This window comes from Arachis duranensis, chromosome 4 (genome assembly GCF_000817695.3).
Source record: "Arachis duranensis cultivar V14167 chromosome 4, aradu.V14167.gnm2.J7QH, whole genome shotgun sequence".
Lineage (NCBI taxonomy): Eukaryota > Viridiplantae > Streptophyta > Magnoliopsida > Fabales > Fabaceae > Arachis > Arachis duranensis.
Genome location: NC_029775.3, coordinates 59,603,258 through 59,616,082, shown reverse-complemented (window position 1 = coordinate 59,616,082; position 12,825 = coordinate 59,603,258). Strand labels below are relative to the sequence as shown.

At 40.6% G+C, this 12,825-nt stretch overlaps 1 protein-coding gene and 1 non-coding gene across 2 annotated transcripts; one reads left to right on the top strand and one right to left on the bottom strand.

Moving 5' to 3' along the window:
* Positions 1 to 3,263: 3,263 nt before the first annotated feature.
* Positions 3,264 to 3,370, top strand: LOC127746992 (small nucleolar RNA R71). The gene has a single exon (XR_008008797.1). It is a non-coding gene; the product is annotated as a small nucleolar RNA R71 (small nucleolar RNA).
* Positions 3,371 to 7,493: 4,123 nt separating this feature from the next.
* On the bottom strand, positions 7,494 to 8,708 carry LOC107484296 (uncharacterized). Its single transcript, XM_016104907.1, has 2 exons — positions 8,043 to 8,708; positions 7,494 to 7,919 (listed from the first exon to the last, which is right to left on the bottom strand). Exons 1-2 carry the CDS (start codon positions 8,706 to 8,708, stop codon positions 7,494 to 7,496), a joined length of 1,092 nt encoding a protein of 363 aa, XP_015960393.1.
* Positions 8,709 to 12,825: the final 4,117 nt, after the last annotated feature.

The window sequence follows — 12,825 nt, the reverse complement described above, 5'->3', positions numbered from 1 at the left end:
TGTGCAAGGGCGTCACAATTAAGCTCAAAATTGATCAAAATCAACCCAATAATCAAGCAACAACACTTTGAAATACGAAGAAACAATTAAGAAAGCAACAGATTTAATCTAAGAAAATATAAAGGAAATGGAAACAAATGCAAGAATATAAACATAAAAAGAATGGAAAGTAAAAAAACCTTTGATATAGAGGTTGAAGAACTAGTGGGGAACAATGGCACTTCTTATAGCCACTGCGAATTCACGGCAGTTGGGTTCACCGAAAAGAGCACTGGAGGAGAAAGCTCACTGGTGGTGAAAAGAGAAAAGATAAGAGAGGGAAAAGAAAAGAAGAAAAGAGAGGAGAAGTAAGAGAGAGGTATGGATGGTGGTCGCCGGTGGTGGGTTAACGGCGGCAGCGGCCGGCGGCGGGCTGACCGGCGAGACTGGGCGGAGAAGAGAGGAAGATGGCAGCCAAGAAGAAGAGAGGAAATGAAAAGAAGGCTGCCTCTCAACAGGGTAGCTCACCCTATTAACGCCCAGATTGCGACCTGTGCGGACGCACAGGGGCCTGTGTGGACGCACAGAAATGAAAACTTAGAGAAGGTGTGAACACACACAGTGTACAAACGCTGCAACCAGAGAGGTTGCAAAAGGATGTGCGGGCGCACAAGAGTGTGCGCTCGCACAGAGGAACGCTTTTTTTTATGTGTGGACAAAAACAGGTGTGCGTGTGCACACAGGTCCGTGCGCACACACAGAAGGTGAGAAAGAGGTGTTGTTCCCACGCACAGGTCATTCCCTTGCCTCCATCAGAGGGGCTAACAAAGGGTGTGCGGGCGCACAAATCTGTGTGGCCGCACAGATGAAGCAAAAAGGGACTCATGCGTACACACGCAGGTGTGCGCACGCACAGATCGGAGAAAAGGGGACAGCGCGCACGCACAGGCTGTGTTGGCGCTGCGACCAGAGGGCATGTTAAGTCTTGTGCGGACACACAGGCTTGTGCGGCCGCAGAGATGGCTAAAAACGCAGAGTTGTGCTCACGCACAACTTGGTACGTATGCACATATGCCTTATTTCAGAATTTTCTTTTATCTTTAAAACTAAGGTTCCCAACCTTAGCACACCAACATACCAACCCCATATCATCCAAACAAGCACAAAATCATTGTCCACAAGTGATTCAACTTATACAACTCAAAATTATCCAACCAAATCTAATCTAAGCATTATATCACAAGAAAACAAATAATTCAAAAAGCTATAAACAAGAGATAGAGCTAGAAAAATGTCACCATGGTGGGGTGTCTCCCACCAAGCACTTTGGTTTAGAGTCCTAAGTTGGACTTGCATGGCCTCATTGGTCACTTAGGAAGTTCCCCAAGGAGGAAAATCTCCAACTCCTTGTCTTGCTTTGGTTCAGCATGATCCTTTGAATTTGACTCCTTTGCACTATCCTCTTTTCCTGCTCCTTGCCATCTTCACTCACTTTGTCTTCAACTATGTCGCATCCAAAAACAGAGTAAGCTCCGAAAATGGGCTTGTCAGACTCCTCCAAAGTGAACTTGACTAACTTGCCATCCGACTCAAAAGAATAGACTCCCGAGTGTGCATCTCATTTGAAACGGGCCGTCTTTAAGAATGGTCATCCAAGGAGTATTGATGATGGCTTGGTTGAGTTAATAGGAGGGGTCTCCAAGATGTGAAAATCAGCTGGAAAGAGCAATCCTTGAATATTGGCAATTACATTCTATGCAATCCCCACAACTAACACAATACTCTTGTCGGCTAACACAAATCTCGCCCTAGATCTCTTAAGAGGTGCTAAGTTCAATCTCTCATAGATGGGGAGCGGCATGATGTTCACACATGTCCCCAAATCACACATACAGTCCATGAACTTAATCCCACCAATCAAACAAGTAACCAAACATGGGCCGGGATCATTATATTTTTTAGGAAGTAAAGAAGAGATAGAGTCATCTACCGGCTTTTTGTTGAGGTTTCCAAGCTTGTCTTTGTGAGTACAAATATCCTTGAGAAACTTGGCATATTTCGGCACTTGTTGAATGGCTTGGAAAAGAGGGACGGTAACTTAAACTTTCTCAAAAACTTCCACCACAGTGGGGTCAAGATCTTCTTGCTTCTTTGGTTTCTTAGCTATAGTTGGGAATGGAATGGGCAAAGGCTCTTCAAGCAAGGTCTTTCTCTTTGGCTCCTTGACTTTCAGTGGTTCTTTTTCATCTTTATCAATATTTTCATCTTCACTCCTCATCACCTCTACTTCATCTCCTACCTCCTCATTGTTTATCTCCTCATTCAACTTTGAAGGTATAGCCACATTCTTATAAAAATTAGTACCACTCCTAAGAATAATGGCATTTATGCTTCCTTTAGAATTGGGTTGAGGTTGGGAGGGTAAACTGCTTGAGGTTGAAGCTTGTTGGGTGCTTTGTGTGGGTTGAGGAGGGAGAGTCAAACGGGTAAGGGCTTCGGCTATTGTAGCCATGTAAGCATCTTGTTTCTTATGGAACTCTCTTTGTTCTTGTATGAAGGTATGAATTGTGTCATTCATGTGGGATTGATTGGAGGGAAGGGCTTGGTTAACTTGAGTAGGATTGGATCTACTGTTTGGATGTTAATACTTCACTTGAGATGGAGGTTGTGGGGGTTGTTGGTATGGTTGTTGGTATTGTGGTTGGCCTTGGGGGTGTTGATGGTAGTAGACTTGAGCATTTTGATTGGGTTGAGCTTGGGGGGCTTGATTCCACCTTTGGTTTGAGTTATCTCTCCACCCTTGGTTTTGATTACACCCATGTGGGTAGGGTCCTTGATTGTAGTTGGGTCTTTGTGGGTAGGGGTTAGCCACCGCCAATGTAGTGTCCTCTTGGATTTGAGGGCACTCATCAATGTAGTGAGTAGTACAAGAACAAACACCACATATCCTTGACGGTCCTTCGGTCCTAGGAGGTTGAGGTGGGGCATTTATCAAAACTTGAGGGATTTGTTGCTTTTGGGTGATTTGCCTCAACAAAATTGTCATCTCACCAATGGTCTTAGTCAAAATAACATCTCCGGAGGGAGAAACCTCACTCACAGCTTTTGGTTGTATACTTCTAGCCCTAGAGTATTGAGTAGAATCTGCTAGGTACAATATAACTTCCCATGCTTCTGCTGTGGTCTTGTTTTTGGTCAATGATCCTCCACTTCTGGCATCCAAGAGAAGCTTATCTTGGTGATGCATTTCTTGACAGAAATAACTGATCAAAACCAACTCATCTATCCGGTGGTGAGGGCAAGCTTCCAGCAACTTCTTAAATCTCTCCCAATATTCATACAAAGTCTCCCCATCTTGTTGCACAATGCAGGAAATCTCTTTTCTCAGCTTGTCTGTTTTCTGGGGAGGGTAGAACTTCTCCAAAAATTCTTTTTGCAACAAGTCCTAATTGGATCTAACTTCCCCCAGTTGAGTATAAAACCATTCCTTCGCTTTTCCTTCCAAGGAGAAAGGGAAAGTGAAGACCAACACCGCGGCTTCATCCGCTCCATGTCTTCTCGCAGTTGCACATGTAACTTGGAAATCCTTAAGGTGTTTCAAAGGATATTCCCAGGTAATCCATTGTACTTGGGGAGTAAGTTGATTGTGCCAGACTTAAGCTCAAAATTTGGATCTAAGGCCGGATATAGAATCTGAAGTGGTTGCAAAGGAAGATCAGGAGCTCCGGCCTCCTTCAAGGTAATTCTTCGAGGTGGATCCGCCATGACTGTGTTACCTGAGTCACTCAAAGTCAGTTCAGTACTCCCCATAGATGAATATAGAGTCTCCTCATTGATTGGAGAATGATAGTCATGGATCGGTGGTGATAGTGAATGGGAATGGTCCTCAAGGGAGCCCGCTTAACCATTCACGAAAGCTAGCTGGCGCCGAGCTTGCCTTATATGAGTTAAAGTTGCTTTGATTTTTGGGTCAAAAGTGGCCAAGCTCGGGTATGGAAGTGACCATGTCATTCAACTGAGGAGGTAATGAAAGCATGTAATTATGAAAGGCAAAACAAAAGTAGGCAAGTAAGCAAGAACTAACTTAACACTCTATAACTACCAAAACTAACTAAAGAGGGAAAGTAGTATCAACAATTAATGCCAAGTAGCAAACCAAAAATCAACTATTCACACTATTCACATATTTACACAACAAAAATCATGGCATTCATTGCACTCAAAGTGAATTCCCCGGCAATGGTGCCAAATTTGATGACGGCCAAATTACATAGGTTAGGAATTTGATTATCAAAATGGAATTGGCATTGTAAGTATAGTTCTAACCCAACAAATTGACTATCAATCAAATGTTATCACAATTCAAACCAAACATAAACCAAGAGCATTAAAACTCCCGGGTCGTCTCTCAAGGAATCACTTAAGAGGCAATGAGTTTGCAAATTCTGGTTGTAGTGATCAAGGGGTTGTCAACGAAGAAATGAACATATAAAGCAATAAAAGAACATGCAAAATTGTAATGATTGAACTAATGAAGAAATTAAGAACTGACTGTGTAATATAAACAAGTAAAGTATAAAAGAAATTAACATAGTAATGTATGAAAAATTGAAAGTATAAAAAGGGGTCTTGGCTTGGAGTGAGCTAAGGATCCTTTCCTTGTGGGAACCACAACTATGCCAATTATGTTGGATTAATCTCACTTGATCAACCCTCACATCGGAAGGTAAGTTAAATGAGCATAAGTGTTCTTAACCCACAAATCCTAAATTGCTTGTTAATTGCCTTAGCAACAACTTAGCGTTAGTGGGAATAAGAACAATTAACAATCCAAGGATTGACACTAAATGTTGGACATTCCAACTCTAAGAACCTAATTGCTCACTTTACCCAAGCCAAGAGACAAAAATTTAGCCTAAAATCATGTTTGACATTTTGTCAAACACTTGGTGGGCAAAAAGCTTAAATATGAGAAAAATAAGAAATGACTTGAAACCAAAAGCAACAATTAATCTCACTCAACAAGAATAGCATAAGAAAGCATAGAACAAACATCAAACATCAAATTCATTAACAAGAAAGTGAAATTGCAAGAGAGAAGCAAAATTGAACTATAACTTGAATTAGAAGAAAGAGTAATGACAATATAACTATAAAGAGTAGTAACAAGAGAATACTTACAAAGAGATTAGCAAAATCCAATGATCAAAAAATGGAAATGGCACTTGGAATGTAAAACCCTAATGGAGAAGATAAGAAAACTTAGAGAAAACTAAAACTAAAAACCTTCTATTCTACTCCTAAAACTATACTAATGCTATGCTATGTTATGTCCTTCATTCCCCTTCCAATATGAGCTAAAAGACTTCAGAAATGGTCCCCCAAAGCCTTGAAATCGCAAGTCATGTGCTTTTCTAATAAGGTCATGCACAGACACCTGTGCAGATGCACAGACGTGTGCGTCCGCACACCTTGCGAAATTCTCAACCTGTGCGTACGCACAAGTAGCTGTGCGCACGCACAATAGGCGATGGTTGACGGGACACATGATGCGTTCGAAATGATCCACGCGCTCTGCTTGGACTTTTGTGCGGATGCACAAGAGGTTGTGCACACGCATAGGTCTCTGAGCTCATTTCCTTTGATTCTTCAAGTTTCCTCCACTTTGCAAGCTCTTTTTCCATTTTTTTCATCCCATTCCTACCTTATATACCTGAAATCACTCACAAACACATCAAGGCATCGAATGGAAGGCAAATGGAATAAAAATAGATCAAACTAAGCACAAAAGAGCATATTTTCATAATCAAACACAATTTGGGAGGAAGATTCAAAAACATGCTATTAAAGGAAATACGTGCAAGTTTATATGATGAAATCCATTCAATTCTAACCGAAATTCATCATCAAATATGGATTCATCAAATTCTATCAACACACGTCTTGAAGAGGTATGGTTCATCCCAAATGAAATTTTTGATATCATTGATGAGCTTCCTTCTTAAGTGGTTGTTGATGTTGGATGGTAGCTCTCCAATGGCCTTGAAATTTGCTATGTCTGCACACCATGGAGCCTCTTGAATAATCATCAATTGCTCATTTGGAAAGCTTTCTTTTACACCAGGGCTATGAGCTTCATTGTTCATATGTGGGATCCTTGAGAGGTGGTCAGCCACCTTATTTTCTACTCCACTTCTGTCCTTGATTTCAATATTGAACTGCTGGAGTAATATGATCCATCTGATCAATCTAGGCTTAGGCTCTTGTTTGGTTAGCAAGTATTTGAGTGCTGCATGATCAATAAACACAACTACTTTAGAACTATAAGGTAAGACCTGAATTTATCAAAAGCAAAGACTATAGCAAGAAGTTCTTTTTCTGTGGTGGTGTAGTTCCTTTGGGCTTCATTAAGGACTTTGCTAGCATAATATATAACATGCATTAACTTGTCTCTCCTTCGTCCTAATACAGCACTAATGGAAAAATCTGATTTATCACACATCAATTCAAAAGGTAATTCCCAGCTTGGTGGTCCTATAATAGGTGCAGAGGAGAGTTTACTCTTGAGCTCCTCCAAAGCTTGCATACATTCTCTATCAAATAAGAAGGGTACATTAGCGACAAGCAGGTTGCTTAAAGATTTAGCAATTTTTGAAAAGTCTCTAATGAACCTTCTATAGAAGCCAACATATCCCAAGAAACTCCTAACTGCTTTCACATTACAAGGTGGGGGTAACTTTTCAATCACTTTCACCTTGGCTCTATCTACCTCTATGCGTTTCTTAGAGATTTTGTGGCCAAGGACTACCCCTTCGGTAACCATAAAATGACACTTTTTCAAGTTCAAAACTAGGTTAGTCTCTTGGCATATCTTGAGCACCAAGGCAAGATGGTGTAAGCAATTAGGAAAGGAGTCAAAACAAACATTGAAAAATCATCCATGAAAACCTCAATGAATTTCTCAATCATATCAGAAAAAATGGACAGCATATACCTTTGGAATGTGGCAGGTGCATTGCACAAACTAAATGGCATATGTCTATATGCAAAAACACCATAAGGGCAAGTGAAAGATGTCTTCTCTTGGTCCTTAGGATCCCCTACAATCTGGTTGTAGGCTAAATATCCATCCAAGAAACAATAGTACCCATGCCCAGTAAGCCTCTCCAATATTTGATCCATGAAGGGTAGAGGGAAATGATCCTTCCTTATGGCTTTATTGAGTCTTCTGTAGTCTATACACATGCACCATCCAATCACTGTTCTTGTTGGTATTAGTTCATTCCTTTCATTTGGTACCATTGTGGTTCTCCCTTTCTTGGGGACTACTTAAACAGGACTCACCCAAGGACTATCTGAGATAGGGTAGATCACCCCTGCTTGCAATAGTTTTAAAACTTTCTTTTGCACCACTTCCTTTATTGCTGGATTCAATCTTCTTTATGGCTGGAATGAGGGCTTGGCATCCTCCTCAAGAAGGATCTCATGCATGCACATTGAAGGGCTTATTCCCTTCAAGTCTGAAAGTGTCCACCAATGGCATCCTTGTGTTGTTTCAGCACCTTAATGAGCTCCTCCTCTTGTTTCTTGCTCAAGGTTGAGTTGATGATCACTGGATAAGTGTCATTGCTCCCCAAGTAGGCATACTTCAAGCTTGGAGGCATAGTCTTTAATTCCAGCTTTGCTACTTCTACTTTCTCCTTGCTTGCCTTGTCTAGCATGATTAAGTTGTCCATGCTTTCTTGTGGTAATTCACCCCATGATGCTTGTTGCTCTATTTCCATTACATCTTCAAGCTTATCTTCTTTTAGAACTCCTTGGACTAGTATCTCCAAAGTGTCTACCATCATACACTCTCCAATAGACTCCTTTGGGTAACTCATAGCAGTAAAAACATTGAATACCATCTTTTCTTTGTGCAGCTTGAGGACCAATTCTCCCTTTTATACATCAATTATAGCTCCAGCTGTTACCAAAAATGGCCTCCCTAGTATGATTGATGCATTGGCCTCTTCTTCCAAGTCAAGCACTACAAAATCTGATGGGAAAATGAAGTCACTTACCTTAACTAATAGGTCCTCTACTACTCCATGGGGGAACTTGAATGTTCTGTCTGCTAGTTGAAGTGCCATTCTTGTTAGCTTAACCTCTTCAATTATCATTCTCTTCATCATGACCAAAGACATAAGGTTGATGCTAGCACCCAGATCACATAATATTTTCTTAATGCTAATGTCTCCTATGATGCATGGGATGTGAAAGCTTCTAGGATCCTTCATCATTTGGGGAAGCTTTTTCTGTATGATAGCACTATAATCCTCTGTGAGCACTACAGTTTCATTTTCTCCCCAGTTTCTTTTCTTGGTCATAAGCTCCTTTAAAAACTTGGCATAGAGTGGCATTTGCTCTAATGCTTCTGCAAAAGGGATGTTGATTTGGAGCCTCTTGAAGATCTCCAAGAACCTAGAAAACTGGCTGTCCTTCCTATCTTTTCTTAGCCTCTGTGGGTAGGGTGCTTTTGGCACATAGGGATTCAAGACTTCCTTTGGTGGGGTAGGAATATGTATCTCTTCTTCCTCTTTGATTTCTGAGTTCTTGTCATCCTCTTCTTCCTGCAAGTTGTGGCTTGAGGATGCATCCTTCACTACTTTTTCACTCCTCAATGTGATGGCTTTGCATTCCCTACTGGGGTTAGTCATGGTATCATTGGGAAATACATTTGTAGGCATGGGTAATTGCTTGGATAGATATCCAATTTGTGCTTCCAATTTTGCGATTGCTGTTTCTTGTTGTTTATGTTAGATCTGACTTCTTGATATGCTTCCAACTTCTGGTCAGTTTGTGCTTATTTTACTGTAGCAACATCTTCTGCCATCCTTGCAATCATGGCTTCCACCTTGCAAATTTGTCACTGTCATTGCATGGTTGTGAAGTTGAAGATGCTATATTGTGATTGGTTGGGTTTTGAAAATGGTTGCTGTGTGGTTGTTAATTGGCTTGGAAGGGGATGTTATCTGAGTTGTGGTAGGATCTATGGTTGTTTGGTTGATGGCTGGGGTTGTTGTATTGGTTAGAGTGGTATGGTTTGTAGTCTTGGGCTTGGTTTTGCTGGTTTTCCCACCCAAAATTTGGATGGTTCTTCCAACCTGGATTGTAGGTTTTAGCATTGGGATCATATGGTTGTCTGGGTGGATTGTTCACATAGTTGGCCTACTCCCAATCATATTCAGCTTCTAGACTAGATCTTTCTTGCACTGGTGCTTGAGTGTTAATTTCTGAGATTTGATTTTTCTCCATTTGCTTAGTGAGAGCTGCAAGTTGGGCTGTGATCACCTTGTTTTGAGCAAGCAGAGCATCCATCTGGTTTAGCTCTATCACTCCCCTCCTTGGGTTTCTATCAGATGCATAGAAGTACTCATTATTGGCCATAGTTTCTATGCTGTTATGGCCTCTTCAATTGTCTTCTTGGTGTTAAGGGAACCTTTTAAAGAGTGATCTAAGGCCTTCTTTGCCTCTTGGGACAGTCCTTCATAGAAAATGTGAAACTGCACCCACTCATTAAACATGTCTGGTGCACGAAAATGCAATCACACTTTTGTAATTCCGCACAACTAACCAGCAAGTGCACTGGGTCGTCCAAGTAATACCTTACGTGAGTAAGGGTCGATCCCACGGAGATTGTCGGCTTGAAGCAAGCTATGGTTATCTTGTAACTCTTAGTCAGGATATCAATAATTCTCAGGTTTAATTGTGAAAAGTAGAAGAACATGAAATAAATACTTGTTTTGCAGTAATGGAGAACAGGTTGATGTTTTGGAGATGCTCTATCTTCTGAATCTCTGCTTTCCTACTGTCTTCTTCTTCATGCACGCAAGGCTCCTTCCATGGCAAGCTGTATGTAGGGTTTCACTATTGTCAATGGCTACCTCCCATCCTCTCAGTGAAAATGTTCAACGCACTCTGTCACAGCACGGCTATTCATCTGTCGGTTCTCGATCATGTCGGAATAGAATCCAGTGATTCTTTTGTGTCTGTTACTAACGACCCACAATCACGAGTTTGAAGCTCGTCACAGTCATTCAATCCCTGAATCCTACTCAGAATACCACAGACAAGGTTTAGACCTTCCGGATTCTCAAGAATGGCCGCCAATACATTCTAGCTTATACCACAAAGATTCTGGTTAAAGAACCCAAGAGATATCCACTCAATCTAAAGTAGAACGGAGGTGGTTGTCAGGCACACGTTCATGGGTGAGAATGATGATGAGTGTCACGGATCATCACATCATCAAATTGAGGAACAAGTGATATCTTAGAATGGAAGCAAGCGTGATTGAATAAAAAACAGTAGTAATTGCATTAATCCATCAAGACACAGCAGAGCTCCTCACCCCCAACCATGGGGTTTAGAGACTCATGCCATAGAAAGTACAGTATGAAACGTGTAAAGTGTCATGAGATAAAGATACAATGTCAAAAGATCCTATTTATAGTGAACTAGTAACCTAGGATATACAGAAATGAGTAAATGACGTGAAAATCCACTTCCAGGGTCCGCTTGGTGTGTGCTTGGGCTGAGCATTGAAGCTTTCATGTGTAGAGACTTTTCCTGGAGTTAAACGCCAGCTTTTGTGCCAGTTTGGGCGTTTAACTCCATTTTTTTGTGCCAGTTCCGGCGTTAAACGCCGGGAATTCTAAAGCTGATTTGCAACGCCGGTTTGGGCCATCAAATCTCGGGCAAAGTATGAACTATTATATATTGCTAGATAGCCCAGGATGTCTACTTTCCAACGCAATTGAGAGCGCACCAATTGAACTTTTGTAGCTCCAGAAAATTCACTTCGAGTGCAGGGAGATCAGAATCCAACAGCATCTGCAGTCCTTTTTCAGCCTCTGAATCAGATTTTTGCTCAGGTCCCTCAATTTTAGCCAGAAATTACCTGAAATCACAAAAAAACACACAAACTCATAGTAAAGTCCGGAAAAGTAAATTTTTAATAAAAACTCATAAAAACATACTAAAAACTAACTAAAATGTACTAAAAACATACTAAAAACAGTGCCAAAAAGCGTATAAATTATCCGCTCATCACAACACCAAACTTAAATTGTTGCTTGTCCCCAAGCAACTGAAAATCAAATAGGATGAAAAGAAGAGAACATACTATAGACTCCAAAATATCAATGAAACTTAACTCCAGTTGATGAGCGGGACTAGTAACTTTTTGCCTCTGAACAGTTTTGGCATCTCACTTTATCCTTTGCAGTTTAGAATGATTAGCATCTATAGGAACTCAGAATTCAGATAGTGTTATTGATTCTCCTAGTTAAGTATGATGATTCTTTAACACAGCTACTTTATGAGTCTTGGCTGTGGCCCAAAGCACTCTGTCTTCCCATATTACCACCGGATACATACATACCACAGACACATAACTGGGTAAACCTTTTCAGATTGTGACTCAGCTTTGCTAGACTCCCCAATTAGAGGTGTCCAGGGTTCTTAAGCACACTCTTTTTGCCTTGGATCACTTTTTATTTTTACCCTTGCCTTTTTGTTTAAAGGGCTATTGGCTTTTTCTGCTTGCTCTCTCTCTTCTCTTTTTTTTTTGAATTCACTGCTTTTTCTTGCTTCAAGAATCAATCTGATGATTTTTCAGATCCTCAATAACATTTCTCTTTTTCCATCATTCTTTCAAGAGCCAACAAGTTTAACATTCTTTAATCAACAAATTAAAAAGACATATGCACTGTTCAAGCATTCATTCAGAAAACAAAAAGTATTGTCACCACATCAAACTAATTTAATTAGTTTCAGAGATGAATTTGAAATCCTGTACTTCTTGTTCTTTTGTGATTAAAACATTTTTCATTTAAGAGAGGTGATGGATTCGTAGGACATTCATAGCTTTAAGACATGAACCTTAAATTTTATTAATCATGAATTAAGAACAAGACTCAAAAATAAATATAAGATAAGACTAATAGTAATAGAAAATAAAAATTTAAATGACACTAAAATAGACTCCTAATGATAGAGGTTATCACAGAGTTAGGACTTAACAACCTTGATTTTGAGAAGTGGATGCTCCCTCAACTTGTGGGGTATTTGACCCTTCAAGGGAGAGCTTCTGGCGCTTCAGCTCCTGTAGCTCACGCCCCTACTTCTCTTGTTCCTTTAGCAATTTGCAGAGCATGCAGTTTTGATTCTGCTTTTCTTTCTTAATTTGTTCCATAGTTTCTTGCAGCTTGGCAACAGATGCTTCTAGGCTGGCCCAGTAGTCAATTTCAGGAAGTTCAGGGAGGAATTCCTGCGCCCTCCTTTTGATAGAGTTATCTTGCATTTGTCCTTCTATTGACTTCTTGGTGATTGGATGTTCAATTGGGATGAATTCATCTACTCCCATCCTCACCCCAGCATCTTTGCATAGCAGAGAGATTAAGCTTGGGTAAGCCAGTTTGGCTTCAGTAAAGTTCTTGTTTGTAATCGTGTAAATCTCACAAGCAATCAGATGATGAATCTCCACTTCTTTTCCCAGCATAATGCAATGAATCATCACTGCTCTCTTGACCGTGACCTCAGAACGGTTGCTAGTGGGCAATATAGAATGCCCAATGAAGTCTAGCCAACCTCTTGTAATTGGTTTGAGATCTCCCCTCTTGAGTTGGTTTGGGACACCTTTTGAATTGGTTGTCCACTTAGTTCCAGGGAGGCATATGTCCTCTAGAACTTGATCCAACCCCTTATCTACTCTTACCATTCTCCTATTAAAGGATTCAGGATCATCTTGTAGTTGAGGCAATTTGAAGACCTCTCTTATTTTGTCCAGATGGAAGTAAATAA

Bases quoted from the DNA above. Each gene is read 5' to 3' on its own strand.
- LOC107484296 (XM_016104907.1), bottom strand. From the start codon at position 8,708: ATGCCTACAAATGTATTTCCCAATGATACCATGACTAACCCCAGTAGG. The intron at 7,920-8,042 runs GTAAGTGACTTC...GATGTATAAAAG, and splicing joins TAGAGGACCTATTAGTTAAG to GGAGAATTGGTCCTCAAGCT.